Source organism: Drosophila innubila (genome assembly GCF_004354385.1).
Source record: "Drosophila innubila isolate TH190305 chromosome 3R unlocalized genomic scaffold, UK_Dinn_1.0 2_E_3R, whole genome shotgun sequence".
Lineage (NCBI taxonomy): Eukaryota > Metazoa > Arthropoda > Insecta > Diptera > Drosophilidae > Drosophila > Drosophila innubila.
In genome coordinates this window covers 4,982,514-5,009,511 of record NW_022995380.1, presented here as the reverse complement: position 1 = coordinate 5,009,511, position 26,998 = coordinate 4,982,514, and the positions used below count along the sequence as shown (strand labels likewise).

At 40.6% G+C, this 26,998-nt stretch overlaps 3 protein-coding genes across 4 annotated transcripts; 1 reads left to right on the top strand and 2 right to left on the bottom strand.

Moving 5' to 3' along the window:
* The first annotated feature begins 4,418 nt into the window (after positions 1 to 4,418).
* On the top strand, positions 4,419 to 6,839 carry LOC117790158 (alpha-tocopherol transfer protein-like). Its single transcript, XM_034629471.1, has 5 exons — positions 4,419 to 4,800; positions 4,862 to 4,969; positions 6,126 to 6,270; positions 6,330 to 6,543; positions 6,607 to 6,839. Exons 1-5 carry the CDS (start codon positions 4,526 to 4,528, stop codon positions 6,759 to 6,761), a joined length of 897 nt encoding a protein of 298 aa, XP_034485362.1. The 5' UTR covers positions 4,419 to 4,525; the 3' UTR covers positions 6,762 to 6,839.
* On the bottom strand, positions 6,839 to 15,918 carry LOC117790157 (protein kinase C-binding protein 1). 2 transcript variants are annotated; one of them, XM_034629470.1, is made up of 11 exons: positions 15,720 to 15,918; positions 15,268 to 15,517; positions 13,427 to 14,565; positions 13,185 to 13,351; positions 13,030 to 13,111; positions 11,171 to 11,351; positions 8,494 to 11,108; positions 8,004 to 8,432; positions 7,521 to 7,970; positions 7,258 to 7,457; positions 6,839 to 7,203 (listed from the first exon to the last, which is right to left on the bottom strand). In XM_034629470.1, the coding sequence occupies exons 3-11, from the start codon at positions 14,555 to 14,557 to the stop codon at positions 7,200 to 7,202; spliced, it is 5,259 nt and encodes a 1,752-aa protein (XP_034485361.1). In that variant the 5' UTR covers positions 14,558 to 14,565; positions 15,268 to 15,517; positions 15,720 to 15,918; the 3' UTR covers positions 6,839 to 7,199. The 2 variants fall into 2 exon arrangements, with proteins under 2 accessions (XP_034485361.1, XP_034485360.1); XM_034629469.1 differs by having other exon boundaries at positions 7,521 to 8,432.
* A 7,959-nt stretch (positions 15,919 to 23,877) lies between these two features.
* Positions 23,878 to 26,702, bottom strand: LOC117790668. The gene has a single exon (XM_034630173.1). It carries the CDS (start codon positions 26,700 to 26,702, stop codon positions 24,204 to 24,206), a length of 2,499 nt encoding a protein of 832 aa, XP_034486064.1. The 3' UTR covers positions 23,878 to 24,203.
* Between the last annotated feature and the right edge of the window lie 296 nt (positions 26,703 to 26,998).

Genomic DNA, 26,998 nt, shown 5'->3' with positions numbered 1-26,998 from the left:
GATATTTATTAGCAAGAATTTGTTCCGTAGACAAAGATTATCATCATTTTAGTGCTAAGTATATTCGAGTCCTTTTCTTGGCTTTGCAAAATAATAAATAACTACCTATTAGAACAAAAGTTTTAATAAAATTAAATAAAAACACTCATAAAGTTTAATTTTGTTAAAATTTTTGATTTTCTTAACTTTATACTTCTTAAAGTTATTAGGTATTATCAAGCATTTACATATATTTCCTAATTTTAATAGATATTATAAAAGTTAATATAATATTTTAAAAGTTAATCAAAGATTGAAGAAAATTGTATTGGAATCTATAATTGGCTAGGTAGATGATTATCCTTATATAATTTACCTCAAATTTAAATTAGCTGCTGTCTTCTTATCAAATTGATAGCATGATAAAAAGTAAACAAAGGAAATGACAGCATAATTGAACAACTTCGTATACAAAGCAAAAGCAAAATATGAAAAAAAAAAAAAGAAAAAAAGAGCTGAAATAAAAAAAAAAGGCAACGAATCAAAATCAATTTGTCAAGCTGCACTTGCCACCGTAAATAAAAGCGAATAGTGGCAACAACAATAGCAACAACAACAACATCTGCAACTATGGCCAGTGGCAAGTGGCAAGCGACAACACATAAAAAGACGTTCGAACGGCAATCAGAAATCAAAACAAAAACCGCTAAAATAACAGAAAAAGTCTCGAAATGTGGCGCGCATGCGCAAACGAGTTTCTCTATGGAAAGAAGCTGAAGCGGTGGTGCGATGTGGTGCGGTGTACACTGTACAATGTACAGTGGTGTGGTGTGCTGGCAATCCCAATCGAAATGGGCATCAGAATCGAAGCTTTTTATTTGTATTCTTTCGTCTTGTTTTTGTTAGCCGGACGAGCGGCAAGCGCGTGGCAAAGGCAACAATCAACACGAGGCTCAGTTCCAGGCAAATCTGGAGGCAGGGAGGGGAAGGGTGAGGACAAAGTGGGGCAGCGGCGCATTGTTTGTGGAACAACACGTAGGGCAACCCATACAAATGAGTCAGACAGGTCGACACGCCAATTGAAATGGACAGCGGACGGAGCAGGATCCGCAATTGACGAGACGAGAGACGGGAGAAACCAGATTCAGCGGAGGATAGGGTGGGGATGTTAGGGGCATATGCAAAGCGAGGCGACGCAACACGACGCGACAACTTCATTTGTCGCCAGTGTCAGAGTTGGGGCACACAACGGAAATGGCAGCGGCAGCAACAGGGGAGGCAACTTGATGCACGTCGCCCAGTCAAATTGAGGTTAAGTAATGCAGTCAAATGCGTGAAAAATGGCAACAACCACAACTACAATAATGGATAAGTAATTTTGCAAGAACAGCATGCGGCTGATGCGGGCGGGTGGGGTCTTAGCCGAGACCAAAAAGAGGACAACAACTTACGCTCAAAGACCCGAAAAGCCAAGCCCAAAGCGTAAGAAAGCCAGTGAGGAGAGTGCTCGACTACGTGATACTCTGTGCAGAAGATACTTTGATACTTTTTTTCTTGAATTTCTTCAGAGCTCCCAAAAACAGGTCGACCGAAATTATCAAAGCAATCCCCTCACACAAATGACAGATAAAAACTGAGTAAGGTCTGTCACTCTCTGAGCAAGACCCATTTTTTCGTTTCAGTTACATATACATGAAGCTTAAGTACCAAATTTGGTGCTTCTAGCTCTTACCATCCTTAAGATACGTATATGTCAGACGACATATAAGTATGATCAAAGCATATTTTTATGAAAATATCAGTATATCAAACTGAAACTGTTAAAAGATTTTGGCTTTATTTGAATTCTGTTTATCAGTTACCAAAACCTTTGTATATCGGCTTTAGAATGGTTACCGTGTTTTTATATATTTCGGTTTCGAAATTCCGGTATGATTTTAGTTCACAAAAAAAAAAAACCGGTAAAAATGTTATAAAAAAGAGCGTTAATACATATATAAACTAAAATACGTTGAATTCAAAAAAGTTTTACTTAATAAGAACAATATTAAAATGTTAAATCAAAATAAGTTTGAATTGAATTTCGTGATTGATTGAACCGAAACTAACAGTATACATACATAAATCAGTTGCTAATTGGTTATTTCGGTTTGAATTATTTCGCTTTCTGATACTACAAAAATCTTCATCCATTTAATACCGGTTAACGTTTACGGTTTCGATTACTGTTTTAATGCCTAGAATTTACTTTATAGGGTGCACATTTACTTTTTTTGGCAAACTTAATAGACCCTTTAAGTACTTATTTAAGAACAGGGCTTAAAAAGGAGGCATACTGCTTGTAGGATTCGCTGCGTGACGGCAACATGAAACGAGGCACGTTGCACAAGAGCCAATGATGTTGTCATCGCACATGCAACGAATTCCTGCAATTGGTTTTCTTTCTTTTTGGGGTCAGCAAAAGTGATTCATGTCAGTCACAAGTCACGAGTTGTAGCGAGTCACAAAATGTGTGGCAGCGTCTGAGGGGCAAGTGTGGTAATTAATTTTCAGCTTGGCACCTACATTGGACATCTGACATCGCGACACCTGTGCGACAGAGATCCCAGAATTGCAAGGCCTCTCATCGGATGCCAAACTGGTTGCAAGTTGTTGTCGTTGTTGTTGCTACTGCCACATTGGCAACAAATGCCGTTTGCTCTTTGCGCGCAACTTCTAATCCGTTGGAATTTCAGACACGCCAAAGTGGCACACAGACTGACGTTAGACACAGCTGTAGACTCAGACATAGACGCAGACAGAGGCAGAGACGCAGACAGAGGCAGCGACAGCGACAGAGGCAGAGACAGGTTCAACAGCAGAGGCCCAGCCTGTTGTAGCTGTAGTTAAAGCTGAATCTGAATCTGAGTCCAAAGCTGAAGCCGAGTGCCTGTCGAGCTGTCCACTTGACTGTGGCATTGCCTGTTGCTGCCACTTCTGCTGGCAAAATGTCAAAAGTCTGGCTACAAAATGGGGCCGCTGTTGTCACAACTGGGAATATCTCTGAAAGTAGTCAAGAAATGGGTTCGGCTTTTTAGTGTTCCCCAGAAAACATCACTTTGCATACGAGAATGAGTATATATTTATACCAATTAATTATATATTTTATTAATCCCAAAACCAGTATAACAACTTTAATTACACTAGTATTTAATTTAGATCAGACTGCTTACAGAGTATTGAGCACAATTATAGGTCAATGTGTCAATGACTTAATTTAATTTGCCCTCTTTTAGACTTCTCGCAACTCGATTCTGTTGATAAGAACCTTCATTTAAAATATCGCAAAACTGAGTAATTTTAGAATTCTTCTATAATAGTATACCTAACAAGGTTTGATACTTTTTCTATTTTTAGAAATTTTACATTCCCTTTATTCCCTTCTCTAAACACCATATTCTTAAAAACCCGCAGAAATAAATAATAGAAACTTGTATAAATTTAACAAGAATTTCCGATTTTTAGGAAATACAAATTTTAATATGATTTATTTCTATTGTGATACAAATAATAAAATTACATGTATTTTGCATGAGCGCTTAAAAAATTTTAAGCCTAAAAGTAACTTTGAAATATATATTACTCATACGTAATGGAATCCGATACGATTGGATAACAACAAACAACTCCTGGGGGAATTTCATACTATTCAGTGAGGCGTTTCGCATTTCGAAAAAAAAAATGAAGTCGAATGAGAGCTACAGGGCTAAACTAAGCACACGTCAGGCAATTATAATTTGCCATAATAAAACAAGTAAGATAGTTTTATTAGAGAGTGCTCGACTACAAGAGACCCAGTGTCCAACTTTTTAAGTACCCCAATACATTGTTTACTTCAATGCTACTTAAATTTATATCTCTATTGTTGCCATAGCCAAAGGTCAAAGTTTGAAATACACTTGAGCTGCGTTTGCAAGAGAACCAACATCGATGCTTTTATCTCTTTCCATCTCAGAGATCAGTTAATTTATACAGACAGACTATTACATACTTACCACACAATTATTATACCCTCGGCACAGGGTATACAAATATAACATATAAAAAAATAATAACAACGGTTTCGCTCTCGGTACACGGCTATTGACCGCCCAATCGCTCCAAGTATCACATATTACACAACCAAAAATTATAATGATCGTTTGAAATAGGAAAAACGGAAAAACTTGAATTTTCACGCAAGTGCATGATGGAAGTGAAATGAGCGAGCGGAGACAACTAGCTAACGAAAGCCAGTTGCAGTTTTCCTCGATTCCAAGCACAACAACAACAGCAACCGAAATTGCCAAGCGGCAGACAAAGGAGGCGGCAGTGGGAGATGAGGGAACGGGCAACCAGTTTCACTCGCGAAAGCAAACAGCTTTAATTTCAATTTCAATTTCATTCGAGAGTCGACCGCCGATAGCGGGAAACGCGTTTCGAGGTGCACTGCTCAAATAAATAAAAGCAACTTTTAGTAAAGTACTTTTCATTCTGTTACCAAGTTGCCAAATAATCTGTTGGAGAAATGAAGGAAGCTGACTTGGATGCGCAATATGCTCGCTTTCCGGAGATCAAGCGTGCCGAGGTGCAGAAGTTTGTGGATTGGATACACGTCCAACCTCATATCTCCGCCCACTTCTCGGAGGGCGAGGCTCTGCACTTCTTCTATGCCTGCAAGTACAGCATGGAAGTGGCCAAACAGGTCCTCGACACAAATCTCACGGCACGCACTCATCTCGACGACTTCTTTGTGAACCTGGACATCGAGTCCACTGAATTGAAACGCGCCATGAAAACGGTGTAAGTTCCTAGTGCACAAATAATACTCCGTTGTATTTGTCCATATGAAAACAATCTGCAGGTCGGTTGTGCCACTTCCCGGTGCCACGCCGGAAGGATACCGTGTTATAATGGGCAAACTGGCTGATCTAACTGCCTCCAATTTCAACTATGCCGACTGCATGAAACTGTAAGTAAAAAGTTGTTGTTAAATAAATATACCTTTTTTTCAACACACTATAAACCAGGGATGTAAAATTTAGATATAATTTTCCTATGAATTTCAAAAAATCAAAGGGATAAAAAATAGCTTTGATAAATAGGAAAATTCTCGATTTTTGATTTGTTTGATTGATTGTATCCTGGAACTTAATAAAATTAATTTTAACTTTTTTGTGATATTTTAATATTAACTCTTACTTTTTTAAATTTATTGTTAAGAAATAACAATAAATTTGTATTTTAACAGTATTTGTATTTGTCCCTGTTAAAATTGATCAGAATTGTATAGAACGGTATCGATGATGCTACTTTCTCATTTCTTCAAAATTAATATAAATTCGGAAGAAGCTTGATAAGCCTGAAACAAGAATTCAATACTTTTAACAGGTTTTCTTAACGCTTTATATTTTGCTGTTGGTGCTTATGTCATTTGGATTTAATTATCAACAAATCAATAAACTGTAATTGTCATTTGAACAAAAATTAACAAAACAAAAAAAAATACAATGAAAGATTGGTTATCTTATGCAAATCGAAGAATCGATTTGATACCCTGGCAAAAACCTGTATTTATTTGCTTTTAAGATATTTTTTGAGAATCAATATTAGTGATAGAATTGTTATAAATTTGGCAAGGGTACGTGTATAACAAAAGCTATTCACAAGAAACGTTGAAAATATAAACTTAGTTTGAGTTCAAGTATGAGTACTAATATATCTACTATAATGGGTTACGTGCACTTTGCAAATCCATCATTTTGAGTACAGTGAGCAGTAATTATGATAGCTGGGGAACAAAGTAGCAAACGAGGGATTAAAAGATCAAACTGTCTAAGGTTACTCGTCAGTGAAAACGTCAGTGCAACTACAAACACGCATCGTAATGCTTGGCATGTCCAGATACAGATACAGATACATATGTATACACATGCCAGCAGATATACAAACATGTATTCGTGAATACGCAAAAAAATACTATTTCCAACTTAATGATAAGCAATTAAGCTAGTAAATATAATAATAATGGAATGGTAGAAATCATTATTGAGGGTTAATTAACAGTGCTTGTTGTTTTCAGTTTCTATTTTTATCAGTTCTACAAGTCTTATATTTCGCATTTACAGATATTGCATGATATTCGATTTTTGGATGTACGAGGATGGAATTCAGCCGGGCCATGTGATTGTTATTGATCTCAAGGGCTGTTCCCTGGGTCACGTGGCTCGCATCGGATTGCTGCAAATGAAAAAGTTCCTTTTCTATCTGCAGGTATCGTATAATTTTTTTTTATTATGTACCCATACACTTAATAAAATGATTTTATTTAGGAAGCGGCTGCTATACGACTTGTTGGCTTTCACTTCATCAACATTGTGCCCTTCATGGATAAGATTTTGGCACTGATGAATCCTTTTATGAAGAAGGAACTCACAAGCATCTTGTACTTGCACAGCGACATTAACGAGTTCTATAAATTTGTGCCGCAGGAGATGTTGCCCAAGGAATACGGTGGTCCACTCGAAGAGTCCAATGTGCTCAAAGGTAAACCCTCAAATACAGATAAATATAAACATGTCTTCTATTTTTTAAAATAATTATTTTTAGAACTTTACTATAAGAAATTAGTGGACAATCGCAAACAAATGCTAGAGTTCGAAACGCGACATCAGGTGAATGAGAAACTCAGACCAGGCAAGCCAAAGAATGCCTCGGATTTGTTTGGCATCGAGGGTAATTTTAAGAAATTGGATATAGATTGAAATTCCTACGAATAAATATACAATTGGGATTTGTTTTTTGGTGTATGCTTAGTTAATAAATTGACATAAATTGAATCTTTAAAATGTGTATATAGTTTTATTGTTTTAATGATCGTTGAAATAGTTCACCATATTGTACAGCTTAAAGCAATTCCTTAGATACGTTTGTAAATAGATAAAATAATTCAAGATGTCGATGAGTATATATACAGTGAATGTATATATGCTTTGTATGTGAGACTTATTCAGAGCTTATATAATATTAAAAACTAGATGTACATACATACTCCTTAAAACTATGCATATTTAAAAGGGCTGACTTAATGTACATGCTATGTGAGCCGATTAATCCTAAAAACTAATTGATTATGTTTGAATATTGTTTTTCTTTATAACTTTTATACAATTGCGTATTATCTGAGAAGAGAGCCAGGAACTTTATCTGCAAGAATATAAATTGTAGTAAAATATAACAAATTTAAAAAGGAAAACTTACTGCTGGTAAACGTGATTAAGTTGATTGTGACGCATGGCCTGGACATTGCTGTTGTTGTTCATTTGATTGTTGGGATTACGCCCTCGATTACTGTTGTTCTTTGCAGAGTTGCGACCCGTTGACTTTGCAACCTGCTTTTGATGCTGCTCCGATATTAGGCCAAAGGAACCAGCATTATTGCTGCTGACGGTGATAGGTAACTATAAAGAAATTAAAGTTCTTTATTTTGCTGTATGTTCAAGTTTAAGTTGAATTGAACTCACGGGTATATTGTAACGTTGCACGGAAATTGGTTGTGTCGGCTTGCCCCCGTAGTTCAGATTGTTGCGTTGACCGGGCAGGACGGTGTTGCCCAGATGCGTTGAGGATGCAGGCGCTATCAGAGTGACAGGTGTAGCAATGTTGTTGTTGTTACTTGTAGACGGCGCTGCTGATGGCAACGAAACTGGACGCAAAAATGTGTTGTTGGGCAACTTGAGGACCTCGGTTGTGGGCGGAGCTGGATTCACCATCGAGATCATCGACTGATGAGACCACTTTTTACTGCCCCCAACTGTGGCAGTCACTGCTTGTGTCCTGTTCAGTTGCTGACCAGGACTTAAAGTGTTGTTTGGCATGGTCTTTTGCTTTGCATTGCCTCTCGTTGACTCCACATGCATCGTCTGCACTTGTGGTTGCGTTTGTTGTTGTGGTGCTTGTAGCTGGGATTGCTGCTGCTGCTGTTGTTGTTGTTGTTGTTGTTGTTGTGGAGTCTGTAATTGGGCTTGCAACGTGGCAGCTTGACCGCAACTGGACGAGTGACGTTGCCAGTGCATCTGTTGGCAGGGATAGTCACAGTATGAGGTGTTCCAGCAACAATATAGTTGCGCCTCACGCATGCAATTGGCGCACCATTGCTTCTTCTTGGCATCCTCCACAGCCCGCATCCTCTCCAGCGTGCTGTGCTGTCTCAGCTCGCTGATGACACGCTTGTTTTCCTGCTCCATTGTCTTTCGCATTTCAGCAATCATCAGATCTGTGGAGCGTTGCATGTCCGCCAACTGACGCTCATAATGCTGCTTAATGCGTTCGTTCTCCAACGTCAATGCGGCAATGCGAGCCTGCATCACACTGGGCTCTCCACACGCCAGATCGCTTAAGGTGTCCTCAATGACGGAGATAAAATAGTCCGTAATCTGTAGAATGAATTAAATATTATAAGTAAACAATTCCATGTAATGGTTATCATTAACTCACCTTATGTGCATTATCCTTCAGCCGCATTGAGAGTGGTCCAGCCTGTGCCGGATATAAGCTGGATCCATCTGAGTGCAGTGGACCACACGGACGTGCAGTCAGCTTCGGAGGTCCAGAGCGCAACATCAGCTCACTAAGGGCAGTGGCTACGCCTGGAGTTATAGGTTCACTCACGGTTGACTCGCTGACCAGTGTATCACTTGGCAAGCCATTCAGAGCATTGGCTAGTAATCCACCGGATTCAGTGTTGGCTGTTGGTTTCGGAGTTGACGTTGCCGTTACCGTTGTCGCCGTGGTGAGCCCGGCCAGAGGCGGAGGCGGCAAGGTGCTATTGGGAAATGCAGGTGCTGGCAATGGAACAGCTGTGATTGCAGTGTGACCAGTTGTTGTTTGCAGCGTATTCTTGGACACTGCCCTCAGGGGCGGCACAGGAATCGTCATGAGGTTGGAGCTGCTGAGATTGCTGCTGTTGCCGGTGTTGATGCTGCTGTTGCTACTGTTGCCTCCATTGGTGTTGCGTGGATCCATGGGAATCACAACCATGTTGGACTTCAGCAGACTTGATGTCGGCGTCGGCGGTACGTGTGGAGGAGGAGACGTGGCGGGTCCCAATGATTTGTCGCTCTTCACACGCAGTTGTTGTGCCACTGGCGATTTCTGGGATTGCGCCTTTGGCGACGCTTGTGTTGTTGTCCGGCTGTTGGAGCAGCTGTTGGCCAATTTTGGCGAGGGCGATGGCGATGGCGAAGGTGGGGCTGAGGGTGATGTCTGTGGGGGCGAAAGAGCTGCTGCTGGCAGTGGGCCATGTGGCACGCCCCTCAAGGGGCAGCGTTTCGTAGTCTCGGGTAACTTGGGTGCCTGTTTTTGGCTCACCCTCTGGATGGTTGTATCCCCCACAAAACGCACAAAGGAATCGCTGACTTGTGGAACGGTAGTTGTAGCAGGAGTGGATACATTAGAGACTATACTAGGATGTGTATCTGTCCGATGGGGCAATGGTGGAGGCGGCATAGGAGTTTCATCTGTTGTTGGATTTCTGCTTGACAAGTCTTGTTCTGTTTCCATTTCCTCCTCGCTTACCACCTCCTCCTTAATCTGAATGCCAGCTGAAGCTAATACAGTTGCATTTCCAGTTGCAGGTGGAGGTGGAGGTGAAACTGCTTGGACTGGCTCTGGTGGTGCTACAGTTGTGGGTGCAGTTGTTTCAGTCGCTGCTGTTGTTTCCGCTTCAGACTGCTGCTGCTGTAGCTCCTCTCTGGCTGGCAACTGTGTTACCGGAGGTAGTTCCTCGCTCTCCTCCGGCTCTGATAGCACCTCTTTTTTGATTTCCACAAAGGGTACCACTTTGCTGATCAGCTGCTGCTGCTGTCGCTCCACAGCACGTTGCTTAGCTACAGTTTCATTAGCTGTAGCTTCAATGGGATTCGAGTCACTTGGTCTTGATATTCCCGAAGTTGTTGCTGCTCCCATTGCCGCATGTTGTTGTTCTCGGGGAATCTTCGTTATGGTCACGCCTTGACGTCTTCTCACCAGTTCCACAACCGAAACCACAGATGGATTTGCTTCAGCGAGTACATTCTCAGCCGTTCCCTGATCCGTGTGTGTTTTTGGCTCTTCAATTGAAGCTTCCTCGGCTTGCAATGAAACTGGAGCTGAAGCTTGTTCCTGATGTGGCATCTCTGTCGATTCCTGCATTTGCTTTCGCGCATGCTTCGGTCGACGCTTGTGCTCCGATGACGTTCCCTGTTGGCTGGTCTCGCTGCTGGCATCGCTTTGGGAATGTTTTCGCTTGATTGACGACACAGCCTCTGGTGCTGACTTGACTGGCGTCTTGCAGGACTCTAAGGATTTGCGTTTTAAAACTACAGTGCAACCTCGGGATTCCCGCAGAGCATCTCCTGCTCTTGGTATAACCTCGTAGTTGCTGCTCTTCGGTTTTGGTGGGTCTGTCGTTGGCGGCGGTGGAGGTGATTCAGTTTCCTGCATGGGTTTCTTAATAGGACTGCCCGACTGATCGGATTCGTTGCCCGACTCCGTCGCCTTGGTCTTCTTGACAATGGAAAGCTTATCGCCTGCGGTCTTCCGTATGAGGAACTGTAATGGCGTCTTGTTGGCAGGTGCTAAATGTCTGTTAATCATATCATTGACGCCGGGCATCATCTCCTCCAACTGCTGTTGCTCTTCTAGAGGATCATAGGGCTTACGATACGGCGCATAGTTGAAGCTGCCAATTTTGGTCCTAATATGTTCAATATGCACTTCAACCTCACGGATACAATCCGCCAAATCTCGCGCGGAACGTCGGCTAGTTTGGGTGTTGGGATCCTGTGCACAATACAGAAAGCAATCCTTTACTGGAACATTAGCTCGATCATGTTTGCCAAAGAAACGAACATTGACCACGGAATTGGGGCCGGATCCCATGGCCTTGGCGGGCCAATAAGGGAAGCCTTTCAACTTGGCCCAGAGCAGCAAATGGGGAGTCGTACAAACCTTGACGAACCATTCATCACTGGAGTTGGCATTCAAATAACACTCGGCGCATGTGTCGATCTCGTTAGCCTCCTGGCGACAGACCTTCACCACCGCCTTGGAGGCCTGCTCTACCTTGACATCTGTAAGATAAACAATCTATTAAAATTGATGTGATCTAATGGTAATAATGCCGACGACTTACCACCACTGTCCAATATGAGGGCATTGTGTTGCATCCACTTTACCTCGCTGAGGAACTCATCTGCGCTGTGAAAGGCGCGATTCTTGATGCGCTCCGACAAACTTTCAAAGCTCACCGGATTCACAAAATATTTGCTGCAGCTTTCCGGCAGCACTTCCTGCGGTGCACGCAGTTTGTAAACCTGAAAAATAAAGAGAGTGACAAACACATGAGTGCTGTTGACTAGGCACCAATTCGCCGTTAAAGAGCACGGCGAAGAGAGTCGTGCCAAGAGATTCGTGCGAATTTTATAGTAAACAAACAAGTTTGACAGACACAACAACAATAGTGGGTATGTCGCAGCAAAGAGCGGTAAATGCTAAGCATTAGCAGTGCTAGAAGCAGCAGCAGCAACAACAAAAACAAGAAGAAGAGCAGTCAAATGAGAGTACTCACACCCAAGTGTCTCTGTGTGTGAGCGTGTCTAACCTCAAATTACAAAGCGCACGAAGCAGAGGCGGCAATGCCAGGCAAATAAAAATTGCGCCATTGACGACGTCGTCGCTCCACCACCACCACAATCTTTGCTGCTCTGCTGCGTTGTTGCTGTTGCTGCTGCTGTGGCTGCTGTTGTTGAATTATTTTCTGTTTGTTTGACTGCCTCTTCTTCTTCTGTATTTTGCGTGGTTTTTCTTCCTGTTGCCATTCCAATTGGAACATATCAACTTGTATGTATATACATACAGATGGTATGCACTGATGAATGATTGTGTGTAAGCATTTTATATGTACAAATGTATGTAATTGTGTTTCTGCAATATATTGTTGTGTTCATTGTAAGTATGTATATACATATGTACAATCGCTTGTCCATTTGCCTGTGGTTTGGACTTTGTAATTGTTTTTAACAGTCATCTCTAGCTGCCGACAGCAGTAACATTAAATTAATTAATTAATTCCTCGCACATTTTAAGCATATTTAACGGACGAAACGGAAAAGAGGCATTAATTAGATTCTTTATGGGTTTCTCGGCTAACCACAGACAGACAGACAGACAGATAAAGATAAAGATATAGGAAAAGAGATAGGAAGAGAAAGAGTCTCTGTTTCATGTTTGAGCATAATATTGTGCCCATTTACGACTAGAAAACAAATGCCCCAAAAATTATTTCAAGCCTCCATTAAGATGTGTGAAAATGTGGAGAAACACAAAGTAAAATTAAATAAATGCACATAACTTGTAATCATTATTTTTAACTTTCTTTATAAGAAAGAAAGTATGAATATGTATGTAGAAAACAATTTGTACATTTCTCTGCGAGAACATAAAATCATATCAGCTTTAAATGTGCTGATAAGTAAGCCAAATAAAAACAATTAAATAAAAAAAATGTACATCGATGCACTTACAGATCTGTGAGTCGATAATTTTAGTCTTTAATTTACATAATATTATTGAGTATTTACATACATATGTTCATTGTACATCTCATGTCAAGCGGGGATAGCAAAGATGCGAGGAGGTCGCAAGTAAAAGCGACGAGAACGAGACCTTTTCAGGTGTCTACACGACAACGTTTCGTCATCGGCAGAGTAAGCGAGAGAATGAGAAAGCGGAGCAGCCGAAGCAGCATGTACGTTTGTGTGTTTGTGAGTACGCAAGTAGGTGGAAGAGAGCGGCAGCTGAAGACTTATACATATGTAGATAATTGCATGTGTTCGATTATATGTACATACATAGTTGTTGCTGTGTGCGCAAAATAATTTCGCGTGATTTTTGAAATGACGAACGAGCGAATGTAGACTAAACAGATAATGAAAATTGAGATCGGGATACTGCATGTTTGTACATATGTAGGTATGGATGTACTTTACTCACCCCGCGCACAAGTCTCATACGCTCAAGTGCGAAAGAGAGGAGTTGGCTGAGCAGTTCCACGGACACATCACTGCGACGTGGCCTGTAATGGAATGGAAAGGAATGTGTTTAGCTACGGATCAGATCAGATTACTTGGAAAGTTGCTGTCATTTACCGCTTGGGGGCGCTTTCGATGAGCACACACTCTGGACACTTCCAGGAGCCATCGAACTTGGTGGTTGCCGGACGCACACAGAAGGTGTGATAGGAACGCAGGCATTTGGAGCAGGGCATCAGCTTACCGCAGTCTCGGCACTTCCAACAGAACGGATCCCAGCCATCCTGACATAGAAATATAAATATGTACACAAATATATTAATCGGGGGGAGAATCGATCAAATTAATCCATAACTTACCCTCGGAGGTGCCCGCCACAATTCGTCCAGTCGTTGCTCAATCTCCTCCGCGGCGTTTGTAGTGGACAGCATTGTCTTGGACTCGCTGACATCAGAGTACATGGAGATATTGGGATCTGTGTCAGCTGTCGAGCTAGTGCGCCAATGTCCACTGTCCGCCTCAGCTTGTCGGGATTGTGCACCGTCCTCCGTGTCGTTGATGACGCGATCTAGGAACGCATTGTGCTTTCTCGCGAATTCCTCGTTCTCGGAGCGTAGATTTCCGCGACGTGGTTGACGTTCCTCACTGCTCAGCGAGACGGTTTTGCTGCGGGAGCGAAATCTCTCCGTCATGTTGGTAACATAGCTCGGCGTATTACTGTTGCTCTCCTCTCCCGCACTCAGCTCATCGGCCACGTAGCCGACTCCGACTCCGACAACGACATCGTCGTAGTTCACCGAATAGTTGCGCTTTTTCTGAGTCTTACTCTTGCTGTGCTTGTGCAACTCCGGTTCCTGATGCCACTTCGTGTCCAGTTGCGAGTCGCACATGGGAGCAGGAATGCTCTTGCTGCGCTTCAGCTTCAGCGACACATTGGAGCTGCTCTTCGGATTCGTTGACAGTTTCGTTGATGGCAATGTGGTGGACATGCACTGCTTTATCAGCTGAGCGGCGACAGCCCGTGACTTGCGCCGCTTCACCTTGGAGTTGTCGGAGACGAAGCCGGTGAGCACCTGGGATTCGTTGTGGGACCGCTGCAAGGCCAGGACTTCCCTAGGCACACGAGTTCTGTTGTCCTGCTTGGGCGTCGATGTGTTGCCGGGCTTGGGTTCACTCTGCTGCGGGGTCGTCACCTTGGTCAGCTTCATCGTTAGCGAGGCGTGGCCTCCAGTGCCAGCAGAGTTGGCTGCAGAGACTGGCCATGTGTTGGAGTTGGAGGAACTGCTGCCGTTGGCTGATCCGGGCGGAGAGCTGACCACGTACTTCAAGCGTTTGACGGGTAGCGGTTCCATCTCATTGTTGGCCGACAACAGATGCGACTGCGAATGCGGCTGAGGCGGAGGACTATCAATGGCGGACGTGGCTTCATAGATGGGACGAGGTATGGACTTGGCACTGTCGTCGTCGTCGCTGCTATCCATGTGTGGCATCAACTTGTCTGCAAATTGGACACAACTCTTTAGATATTGTTCTTCTTAAATGTGTTATACAGAGATATTGATTGCAATTTGCAGATACTTTCGAAAATAATTGATCTTTATTTGTTAACTTGACTGATGACCAGTGTTGCCAACTCATCCATTTTCCCGCCAGATCTGCAGTTTTTCGAATTCAAATAGTTTGAATAATTGTAAAAACTATATGGGTTTTCACTTTCGGCAAGATGTGTCGAATTTGTTTTGAATTCACTTTGAGTTGGTGAATTTAACTCCAATAAAGTGATAAATTTTAATTTTAAAATGATTAGCCCAAATGCAACGTGAAAAATTGCTTTTTTTAAAATCCGATAAAATAGAAAGTCAAAACCGGAACAGGCCTGATAGCTTTTTATCTTGCTTTCTTACTGATATCCTAGCATTTTCTAGCTATTTTTAAATGTTGATTACCCTTTTTAGGCCCTGAAGATTTGGCAGCACTGCTGATAACATGTAATCAATTGCACTTACTTAATTTAATTAATAAAACCTGTATAAATAGTTAAAATTTGTTACACTAAGTTTCGTTATGACACTTTCACTTGACGAAACAAAAAATTTACTCGTTGAAATTATTTAACGAGTGTTGCATTCGCTGCTCTTCTGCTCTTGCTCTTTGCATTGTGGATTTGCATGGGCGAGAGATTTCAGTGACCATTACTTACCAGGGCGTCGATATCAATGCCTATACATGCCAAAGGGCTGCATAAATACACTGGAGAGAAAAAAGTACTTTTAGCTTCCGCTTTGATTTCACGCTTATGCTTCGTTCTGCTTCTGCTTCTGCCTCTGCTGCTCTTAGCAGACCAACAAAATGTGCATTGTGTTTTCTCCCATTAGATTTTCTCTTGCTCGTCTCTTGTTGCTGTTGTTGTTGTTGCGGCTGCCACTTTGTTGTTGTTGTGCTACGTGCAACTGCAAAATGTATACAAGATAAAAACAATTGAACACTATGTACATCCGTTATGTACGTAAATATGCATACAGCCATGCATAGTTATGTACATATATTGTACCTGCAAACACACATACATACGCACAGATGTGTGCATGTACATACATACATATGTTTGTATGTCTATCCATGTGCAGACCAAACGATAATCATATGTCTTACCAATTTATTTGTAGTTTTTGCCAACAGTCAATTGAAGTCACACAGTTTGTTGCTAACATATGTTGCAGCGGTTTCCTTGTTATTTCATTATATTACAATTAATTTTTGATATTTTCACATTTAATATAGTGATTTTGCTTTACATTTAGCAGCAATTTGCCGCACAAAAAAATCCAATCTTAATGCGTCGGCAAAGCGAATGAAAATAAATTCGCCTCAACTGTTTTTCGCCCGTGTCAGTCAGATGTTGACGGCGCTTACGCTCACTTCGCCCTCTCTCTCTTTAGTTTTCAATCTCTTGCCATTTACCGTGGATGAATCTCTTAGAAGTGAGGTCACTCTCTTAATGCGGACCCATGTGTTGGCATGCTCGTCATTGATTATGATACTACATGCATATGTAGGTATGTTTATTGAAAATATTATTTTGTACATAAATACATTTATGTGAATGCATATGATATTAATAAATAAATGAATATGTAGGCGCAATAAACAAATTATAAATGAATATAAATATAAATGTTTGTACTTTCAATTCATAATTGTAATAAATTTGATTAATTGTATAAAATTCGAATATATGAACACACATACATATTTGAATGTATGAACACACACATATTTTGTTCGCTCAATTATTTTGAATGACATACATATGTAGCTAGTATTTTGAAACAGATAATTAATTAGTTCGTAGTAAATGTTTTATATTGACTTAAATATGTAAGATTAATCAAGAGAAAATACACTTTTTTTTGTAATAATTTCGCTCAATTTTTTAAAGACTTTTATTAAAAGTTTATTAAATAATGAATCATATTTAAATTTTAATTTAAAGTTATATTCTTTAAAAAAACTATTAGCATTTTAAAAAAACAATTTTGCCAGCTTAAACAATCGGGAAAGGGTCCGACAATCAGATAATAACAATAACAACTTTTAGGCGCTGTCATTTTTATTAAACTTAAAATAGTCATTGCTGCCGTTCTGTTTGACTGATTTTGTTAAGATTATGTATTTTGATAGATTAATTTCTAACAATTATAATTCTTAGCAACTCTTTCGTGGAGGTGTTGAAAGCCATATAATAAGCACAGTGTATCACAATTGGTTGTTCTAGCTCCTCCCTAAACTTATTTTTTATGTAACGGGTATAAAGATCAAGGCAAAGTAATGTTATTTTATGATCTCTAACATTAAAATATATTTTAAAATTTAGAAAATAATTAACATTGTGTGTCTGTTTCTTATAAATAATAATACTTGTTGGATTGTTTTTTTTTTTACGATATTTTTATTAGTTTCTAAACAGTCGCAAATGTGCCATCAGCCTTTGCTCATAAACAATGTCAAATTCGAAATTCTTGAGAAACTTAATTTAAGTGTTTCAGCCGCCTTTGTACTAAAGTGCACTAAATAAGAGCAATATTCATATATTCATGGCGAGTGATAAGCTGCTGCTGCTCGGGGACCCTCTCTCGAGAAATAAAGGTTGTCCCACTTGAACCCCATGCATAAAGGTCTCACTTAAGCAGTCCTCACATGGCCATAGTCCTACATACATAAGAGAGAAACACACATATGTACTTACATACATACATATCCATACACATATATGTATGTATGTACCTCCTGTTGACTGGTGGCAACATGTCAATAAATGGAGATTACTAACATAATTTGTATTCCAAAATCCAAAACTGTTATAAAAGTTGTTTGGCCTCTTTTTTTTACGTTTGTTTCGGAGCATGGGCAAAAGTTTGTATGTTTTTTTTTTTTGTTTTTGTTTTTGTTCTGCTATTGCGGGAGTGTTCCTCGGGGAGCAATTCGGTTAATATTTGGAACATAAATTTGCAAACGAAGCACTTTAATCAATGCTCAGCCAAGGGGGCATGCCACATGCCACGGGTCCATGCGTATGCGATGGAATGCACCTTTAAACAAGGGCGTATTGATTTAGATTTGCCATGAGAAACTAAGAAAAACAAGTGTGAGCATTAAATTGGCGATAGTGATCGACTAACAGATACGCTGTACCTATGAAAATTGAAATTTATTAAAAGATCAATTCCCTATTAATAATAAGAATTCCAAAATTGGTGAAAACTAATTATGAACACAAAACTGTTAAATTGTAATAAGAAAATAAATATGTGAAAGTCAAAAATAGTAAAAGTATAATTACTAATAAGGAAACTAACATCAGAAAGCGGAAGTTGGAAAACAATGGTTTGGAAAATCCTTAATCAAACGCAAATATTTAATATATTTAACGGGACTATCTTAAATTCTAGAAATACTCTTAAATAAAAAACCAGCAAAAAAACATTTTTTTTTTTAAATGTTATGCGTATTTCTTTGGTTTTTATACTTACAATCTTACAAAAATACACGAATTCACATGAGGTGCCGAAAAAACAGTGTTTACTCATCTTTTTACATTTACTTATTTACATCAGAGGGTTGGTATAGTATAGTTATATCCATGAAGCATGAAGAGCGTAACCAAAGTCTTGTCCTGGCCACTGAGATTGGGCAGATGGTGTGACTTTGGTTCGTTAGAGGCATAAATTGCTTTATACATACTTGCCTAGCAATGGGGTGTCCTTTGTGGCCGGAACGGAAACGGAATGAAGTTTAATGCAGAATTGTTTGTTTGCCGCTGGACTTGGAGAGACGCATGCCATTTATTACACATATTGAATTTCATTTAGTAGATCTTGTGTGGATTTTGCCTCTGGAAAACTTGCATAATCGCTTGCATTGAATTTATAGAAAGCCTTGCACCACCTGAGCCATAAGGGAACGAGAGAGATAGACAGTAAGTGGGAGAGAGAGACAGAGAGAGAGAGAGAGAGAGAAAGAGAGAGAGAGAGAAAGAGGGCACTTCAGTGACCAGCTAGGCATTGGCAATTATTGAGCGGTTGCCAAGTGAAGGCATAAAATGGGCGCACATATTTCCAGGACGAGTTGCTGTGGGCGGAGCACAGAAACAAGAGCAATAACTGTTTGGCAAACAGATTTATTTTAGCTGCCCCATCATTGTTGTTGTTGCACGTTGCACGCTGCACGCTGCACGTTGCCTGTTGGCTTCTGGTTTCCTGCTGCTGGCCCAGCTCTGGGCTCGCACAAATATTGGTTTCTAAACTTTCATTGCCACTGCGGCTGCCAGGACGGGGACGAGGACGAGGATGAGGATGAGGACTCTGACGATGGCATTGCCTTTTGGCTGCGTCTCGTTACTGCGCCAGCTTCTGCATAAAGTGCATGTTTTTGGCTTGCGGCGCATCCACGATTCAATCTGCCGGCTGTCTGGCCACAAAGCGTCATGCTCTCGGCGCGCCCGAACGGTGCAGTGCATCATTTTTGCATTAGAAAATTGCCCGGCTCCATGAAAACTGTAAATAAACGTAGCTTGCCAGTAACATTCCCATTCCCATTCCTAGTCCCATTCCCAAAAGGAGCGCCCCAAACCGCAAATTATGCTTGTCAAAAATGAATGTTACATTCGTAACGTAAGGAAAAAAAGTGCAGAAGAAGCTGCTGTGAATGTGAATGTGGGTGTGAAAGTGGGTGTGGATGTGGATGAGGGTGTGCATGTGGGTGTGGATATGGGTTTATGCGGTTGCAAACGGTACGTGCTCAATGCGTTCCAATCTCTGGAGGACTACACATTCTCACAGGCGCAACCTTCGCAAATGAAGCCAAGCCATTGATGGCTCTCCCATTCCACATGTGATGGGGCTGGCGGGTGTGTGCTGGCTGACTTGGTGGTTTGACTTTGCCGCAGTCACCACAGCAACGGCAGCGGCAGCTGCAACGGCAACTGCAACGGCTTCGACGGCAACCGGATGCTGACGTCGTTCTGAAGCAGATGTGAGCAACTTTGACTAAATGTGTTTTGAGTGCATTAAGATGAAAATGTTATTACGCTTTCAGTTCTACGACTACGACTACGACTATGACTACGACCACGCCAGTTGCCTCCCCCTTCGAGTCATTATTGCAACATTTTGTGAGGTGACGTCTGCAGCGTCAGCGCCACATGGATGCGGCGGAGATTAAGCGCGGAAATGCTGCAAAATGCGAGTTTAGTTGCATCATTCAGGCACAAACATGCCAACTAAAAATGAAAATGAAAATGGAAACTGGCAACAGAAAAAAAAAGAAATAAAATGAAATGAAAATGGAAATGGAAAAGGGAAAGGGAAAGCTTGCAACGGAAATTTGTTCACAGTGGCAGTTTCAGGCACTCGAAAGTTTTGATCAACAAGTCATCGAAGGATATCCTACTTGGATTTTTAGGTGACCAAATTATGCAGATTAGCAGATGCCAAGGATATGCCCGGAAGTCGCCAGTTGCAGTCTCAATTGAAAAACCAAAAACACTGGCCAGCATGTCAAATTGATTATACCAACTGGGGTCAAATGCCAACGAGAGTTCTGCAATCATACATCATAATTAACGTAGCTTAATGGCTTCTTTTGTTTGACATATTAATACATTTTGTATGCATACTCGTAACATCATTTTATTGCGAGCACATAATAAACAAATTGCGTATACGCTACGTGTGCGTTGCCAAATGCGGCCATTAAATGCGTAGGCCTTCCTTTTGTTTCAGTTAATAAATAAAATGCATTCGAGTTGTTTTTGTTTTTTTTTTTTTAGTTTTCATTCACTTTATTTTATATTTCTCATTGTGTTCTTTATTATTATCTCATCTATGTTAATATAGTGTGTAGTAAAGCTTGACAATCTATACCAAAGAATAATGCTATTATCATGTATTTCGGGTATAGTACGAGATTTCTCATGTCTCGACAAATATTTCGTGATGTTATTTCGTTCTTTCTCTAATTAAATGAAGGTGTGCGTGTCTGTGTGTTTGAGTGTTATGAATGCTTTCATTTTACAATTTACTGGAGTTATGGTCATCATGTGTGAGTTTCAAGTTTTTATTAAAAATGCAAATACAACAGAAATTGAAGCATATTCGGATTTCACTTTGTGCTAAAGTGAAAAATAAACTAAGCCAATAATATTCATTTGTGAGATATGAGAACTTCCTTTGTCCTTATTACAGGGCCCTTTTGACCCATGGCAAATTCACATATTACACAATTTGCAATCGGAATATCGACAGCTATTTGTAAATTTAACCAAATTGAACAAACGTTACTTTTTGTATGTAGTAGTAGAATTTATTTGCAGCATTACATCATCCGAACAAGGTTTTTCATTTCTATTTGCATTCCTTTTCTTTTTGTAGTACTCGTATTTTGCATGTCCTTCACATGTGCATGTTTTGTACTTGTTTATGTAATTGGATGCATTTATTTAATGTACGCTATGTTTTTTTTTTTTTTGTGTGTGTGTACATCATTGGCTTCCAATGTGCCTATCCGCCTTTGTGTGCGGCATGTGGCATGTGGCAGGCAGCATGCTAAGCACAGTAATTAAAATTATATTTGTTACAATGCCAACGCTGCCTTTGCGTATTTAATCTGTCCATCTCTGTGTGAGTGAGAGTGTGTGTGTGTTTTGTATGTAACTGTGAGTGTAATGAAAAGCATAGTTTAAATATTCGCGTACCAGAAATTTATATCTGCTTACATTTCTCGTTTTATTTCTGGCGGTTTCCATCACTTTTTAATTAGTTAAAATTATTTAAAAGGAATTACAAAGCTTTGCAGCTCTCATGAGTTATTTGTAGTTTAATTTAATTGAGTTTCTCTATGAATGCTTAATGAGCCTCGTGTATGTATGTATGTACATTGTATACGAAAGCACATACACACGCATAAGTTTAAGTATTTTCTTTTTATTAATTCGAAATTCTCAATTTCAGTTCCATGCCTAAGCAAACTAATGGAAAAATTATAAAGATGTTCTATGCAAAGGAAATACATATATTTATATATATATATATATATATATATATATATATATATATGTATATATAATTAGTAAATGTATATTTAAATAAAAACAGAAATTAACTAATTTGCAATCCAAATGTCATCTATGCTATGTATACACTGACCTTATTCTATCGTGCAGCATCTAGGCATTAAGTATACGTATAAACTTTGGAGAACTATGAGATCTGAAGGAAAAAATTCACTATTTACTGACATTTATCTCTATTGTTGTTTTTCTTTTTTTTTTGTTAATTTTTTCTCTTTGTTTTTCTGGGTTTTTTTGTTGTTTGTTGTTGTTTGTATAACGTGCAATTGAATTACATACATACATATGTATTCATTATGTTATGCGATGATTTTGATATCAAAAAACAAAAAGTCCCTTTGAGCGTTTGCCCACAAAATATCAAAAAGTGGGCGTGTCTCTGAGTTGTGTAAATATTTGCTTGCATATGTATGTGTATTTGTATTCGTATTCGTATTCATATTCGTGTTCGTATTTGCTTGTTCTTAATTTTTTTTCGTATTATAATTTGTATATATAGCCTATATACGTGTATATAGATATTTATGGATGTAAATTTCGCAAATCGCAAATAGGTTTGCAGCAAGTTCGAGTAAATCCGCATGCATATTACAATTAGCTTCGCATACTTACACATACATACATATTTATTCATACATATATACGGGTATGCAAATGAATAAATGTACTTATATATCTATATATTATAAATTTATAATTTACATTTACATTATCAAGCTCGAGTTGTAAACATTCTACACAAAAGTTTCATATGCTGCATTTGTAGGCTTAGAAGTAGTATGGGGGTTATGCACACATACATATGTATACATATACATATGTACATATGTAGTTCTACTGTATACGATTATACATTGTATTATATATGTTATACACTGATTCAGAATTTGTTGTTACACCCACATACATATTTATACATATTTTATTATAATTAGTAAAATTTTCATATGCCCGAATAATCAAACAATCAACAGACCGCACTCTTCCACATTTCCACATCTCCAGTTTTTCCACATGTTAATTGTTTTTACATCAATTTACATTTAACAGAAACAATTTCAAGGTGCTTTTGATTTATTTATTCTGCATTTAGCTGGTAGGTCTATATATTTAATGAACGCTATAGCCATGTCGAAGGTTTATTTTGGCTTTAATAAAATACTTGTAGTTTCATGTGACGCAGGTAATTGACAGAACAAAGGTGAACGAATTAATCAGACTGCAGAAGAAACTGGATGATAATAATTAATAACTTAACAAGTACTCGTAGATACATTTTGTTTGGAAGAGTTATTTATTTACTACAGCTAAGTGTGCAGTTGGAAATTAAAAGCATCCCGACGTCATAACAATTGTATTTATGTTTAACATTTAAAACATATTTTTAAAATATTTGGCACGACAAAACTTGTGTGGCATTCATTTGATATTGAGCTGGGCTTTAAAACAATTTTGATTTTTAAAATTCTTATTATCAAAATCGATACATACAATATGTAAGTATATATCCGTCTATTCACACATATTTACAGATAATAATAATAATAATAATAATAATAATGCTACTATAAATATGTATATAGAAGAGGGTATAAATAATTTAGCTACGAGTATAACTAAAAATAATATCCTCATCAAATGCTATATCTGGGTTTAAAAGTATATATATACTCGTATGTATGCATGTATATTTGGAAAATAGAATATTTAATATATCAGGTAGAATACTTGGGATCTCTAACTCTATATATGTATGTAAATTTACTTTCTACAGAGGATTATACAATGAGCAAATCTTTCGCTATAAATGCGAAATCTAGCACTAAAATAAAATCAAACCAAATACCAAAGATTCTTCCAATCGACTTGGATATTTTTAAGATTTGTACACCTTATGGAGAATAGTATTGGTCAAAAATTTTTCATTTTCAACATTTACCATTTACCAAATTAGACAACTACCGAAGGATTTAGACAAGTTCCACTGTCAATTTAAATTACAAGTACAATTGTGACGGATGTGGAATGTATCTTTGGACAGTGGATTGTATCTATGTGTTAGGAATTGGGATACCATGGATCTATGCACGTTTATATGACTAATTAATCTACTTATGAGAGTAAGAGTGTAATAAAATCAATTGTAATCCTTGTAGTTGTTAACATAACATTCTCATATTTTAATTTTTGGGTATTTTGATTCTGCATAAATTGCTCTTGGATCGCATCGCCAATCCTTTCCAGGCTTGGACAGCGGCAGTCAATAGATTGTGTAGGTTGAGGAATATATTTTATTTTAAATACACATTTCAAGAATTAACTTTCTAGTACGAGTACATGATATGAACATAAGGATTGCCAAATTGGATTTATCTGTCTTTTATTTTGTTTTATTTTATTAGATTTTTGTTTTTTTTTTTTTAGTGTTGAATCGATTGATTTGGCAGCACAATCTATTGACCGGCAGGTGGCGCTGTTGCGGCTGCTATTTACACCTGCGTTCCGTAATACTAGAGGGACACAAACTCGCCACCACCTTTGTCCACACCAGGCGCTGGCTCCGTCGATTGCAGCTGATGATCCGACGATGATCCGTTGTCCTCAATGGTGTTGGTTTGATCCTCGGATTCGTTGAAGAGCGTCTCGTTCTCATCGGGCAGCGACAACGTGGAGTTGCCCAATGCACCACTTGCTGTGATGCGTCGCCCCATGTTGTCGTACTTGGGATAAGCGGAGCTGTCGCCTCCTCCTCCAACTCCACCTCCTCCACCTCCGCTGCTCTTGCACAGCGGCCGAAGGGGCGTGGCCTCGACAATGGGCGGCGTGTTGCAGGCGGAGGATGGGGCATTGTTGATGCAACTGGCGCAGTTGGCGGAGGAGACCGGCACTGTTGTCGTGGGATGATGACACTGGACAACAGCTGTCACCGCTGGCGGTGGTGGAGGTGGCGGCAATTCCATGCCACTGTTGCCCCCGCAGTGATAGGCGCCCGTCTCCATGTTGTAGGTAACGATCTCATCATGTGGATAGAGATTCGTTGCCGCCGCCGCCTGTTGCAGTGAGGGATCCTTCTTGAGGATGCCACGTCTGGTCGTATGGCGCGGCAAGGTGGCAAACTGTGCCACAGTCTGGCCATCACTGGAGGTGGTTGCTGCGGCGGGATCAGTGCCTGCACTGCACTGCACATCCTGCAGGCGCTTGGGAATATTCAGCAAGTCCGGATACATGTTTATGTCGGCGCCATCCAACATGTCCTGCGTCACGGAGACGCGTATAAAAATATTGCCAAAGCTCGGATTCGGCACAATGTTGGAGCAGAACTCTGGCGGTGGTGGGAACACGCCCACATTCAGCGGGAACTCCTCCGACATCTGTGAGTGTCCATGTGAATGGGAGTGAAGCTGATGTGGATGCTGATGCGGATGTGGATGCTGATGTGGATGTTGATGTGGATGCTGATGCTGCTGATAGTTGGCCATCGAGGTTGGCACACTGATCATGCCACAGGTGGGATCCTTAACCGTCATTAGCTGTTGTCTCATATGCTGCGCAGCCTGTCCTTGAGTTGGACCACCCTGTTGCTGTTGCTGTCCCATTCCCAAGCCGGAGCGATGACTCTCCACCGCATGTATCTCAATTTGATTGAATCCCAGCGACGAATCGGTCTTATTAATGGAGCTGGGATTGTTGTCGATGCCATAGCTATCGCCTCGATCATTTGTCGTGGTCGTCACACTCGAGTCGAGCAGCTTCTTCTCCTGATCATTGAAACTGACACTGGACTTGACCCCAGCCTTGTTGGCATGTCGATGCTGTCGTGTTGTTCGCTTGCAGAGACACACCACAAACGAGATGGCGATGAGCAGGAAGACGGTGCCAAAGATGCCCATGATCAGGCCAAAGTACCAGAATGTCTCCGGCGTCTTCACCAGCACATGCTGCACAATCTCACTCAGGTAAATGCTAATGTTCTGCGTCATCGAACCGATGAGATTGGTGCCGGTGCAGGCATAGGTGCCCGCATCCAGGCTGCTCACATTGAATACGGTTAGATTGCTCCACATCTTGTCGGACGTGATGCTCTCCGCATCGAAGAGCACATTATCATTGTCCAGGATCTTGCCGTTCAGCTCCCAGCTGACCTCGGGCAGTGGATCCCCATAAACCAGGCAACTGAAGGTGGTATTGCTGCCAATGTCAATGTTGGTGGCCTCCTCGTTGTTGAAGATCTCGACACGCGGTGGACAGCCAAAGAGTTCCTCATCCACACTGTCCCAGTTGCGATCCTTTTGCGCTGGAGGACCCTTACAAACGAGACTCACGGAACTGAGGCGACTGCTGACATACCAGGTGCGGAATTTGCGCAGTTTGCAGTTGCATTGCCAGGGATTCTCCTCGAGGGAGAGTGTCTTCAGGTTGGTCATGTGCTGGAACACATACTCGCTGAGGCTCTCCAGCAGATTGTTCTTGAGATTGAGGAACTCGAGCAGATTGAGATTGGCCAGCGACATGGGATCTATGTAGGAGATCAGACAGTTGTGCATGTCCAGAGTGCGCAGATGCGGCAAGATGGGAAACTGATAGGCGGAGAGACGCTTGAGGGGATTCCCATTGAGATACAAGATGCGCAGACGATCATTGCCCATGAATGTGTCCTTGTCGAGCATCTCCAGCTTATTGTCCGACAGATCAATCTCCACCAGGATCTTCAGATTGCGAAAGCTCTCCTTGTGTATGTATTGGACCTCGGATTTCTTCAGATAAATGCGCTGCAAATTGAGCAGTCCCAATGCCGAGAACTCCTCCCGATTCAGATATGGTATGTGGTTATCATTAAGCACCAGGACCTGCAGCTCAGTGCTCAGCGTGGTTGGAATGCTCGTTAGTTGCAGGGAACTGCAAATGGCTGACTTTTTGCCATTGGTCCACTTGCAGGTGCAGTTGGAGGCGCAGCTCTGTGACCAGTCATCTCCCCACACCCAGCCGATGAGGCAGGCGAAGCACAGCATCCACAACAGCTGCCTCCACACTACAACAAAAATAGAGAGACAAAAGAAATCCACAGCGAATAAATATACAAAATGGAAATAAAAAGAAGAGTAATGATTGACGACATTTGGGCCAACCTTTTGTTTTTATATGGCACCTAGTACAAACTTACCTGGCAACCGGATGCTCCTCTCACCGCTCCTCCCACTGCTTCTCCTCCTGTTGCTTCTCCAGTTTGCTGTCATGCTGTGCATTTCTCCCGCTGTGTCTTGCCCTTGCCAGTGTTGGCCTGGTCGCGACCCCGCCAATTGATGAC

Coding starts and splice junctions, on each gene's coding strand:
- LOC117790157 (XM_034629469.1), bottom strand. CDS start 14,557: ATGCCACACATGGATAGCAGCGACGACGACGACAGTGCCAAGTCCATA. Junction 13,352..13,426: donor TGTGGCGGGCACCTCCGAGG/GTAAGTTATGGA, acceptor TTTCTATGTCAG/GATGGCTGGGATCCGTTCTG. Junction 13,112..13,184: donor ATCGAAAGCGCCCCCAAGCG/GTAAATGACAGC, acceptor ATTCCATTACAG/GCCACGTCGCAGTGATGTGT.
- LOC117790668 (XM_034630173.1), bottom strand. CDS start 26,702: ATGCTGTGCTTCGCCTGCCTCATCGGCTGGGTGTGGGGAGATGACTGG.
- LOC117790158 (XM_034629471.1), top strand. CDS start 4,526: ATGAAGGAAGCTGACTTGGATGCGCAATATGCTCGCTTTCCGGAGATC. Junction 6,271..6,329: donor AGTTCCTTTTCTATCTGCAG/GTATCGTATAAT, acceptor GATTTTATTTAG/GAAGCGGCTGCTATACGACT. Junction 6,544..6,606: donor AGAGTCCAATGTGCTCAAAG/GTAAACCCTCAA, acceptor AATTATTTTTAG/AACTTTACTATAAGAAATTA.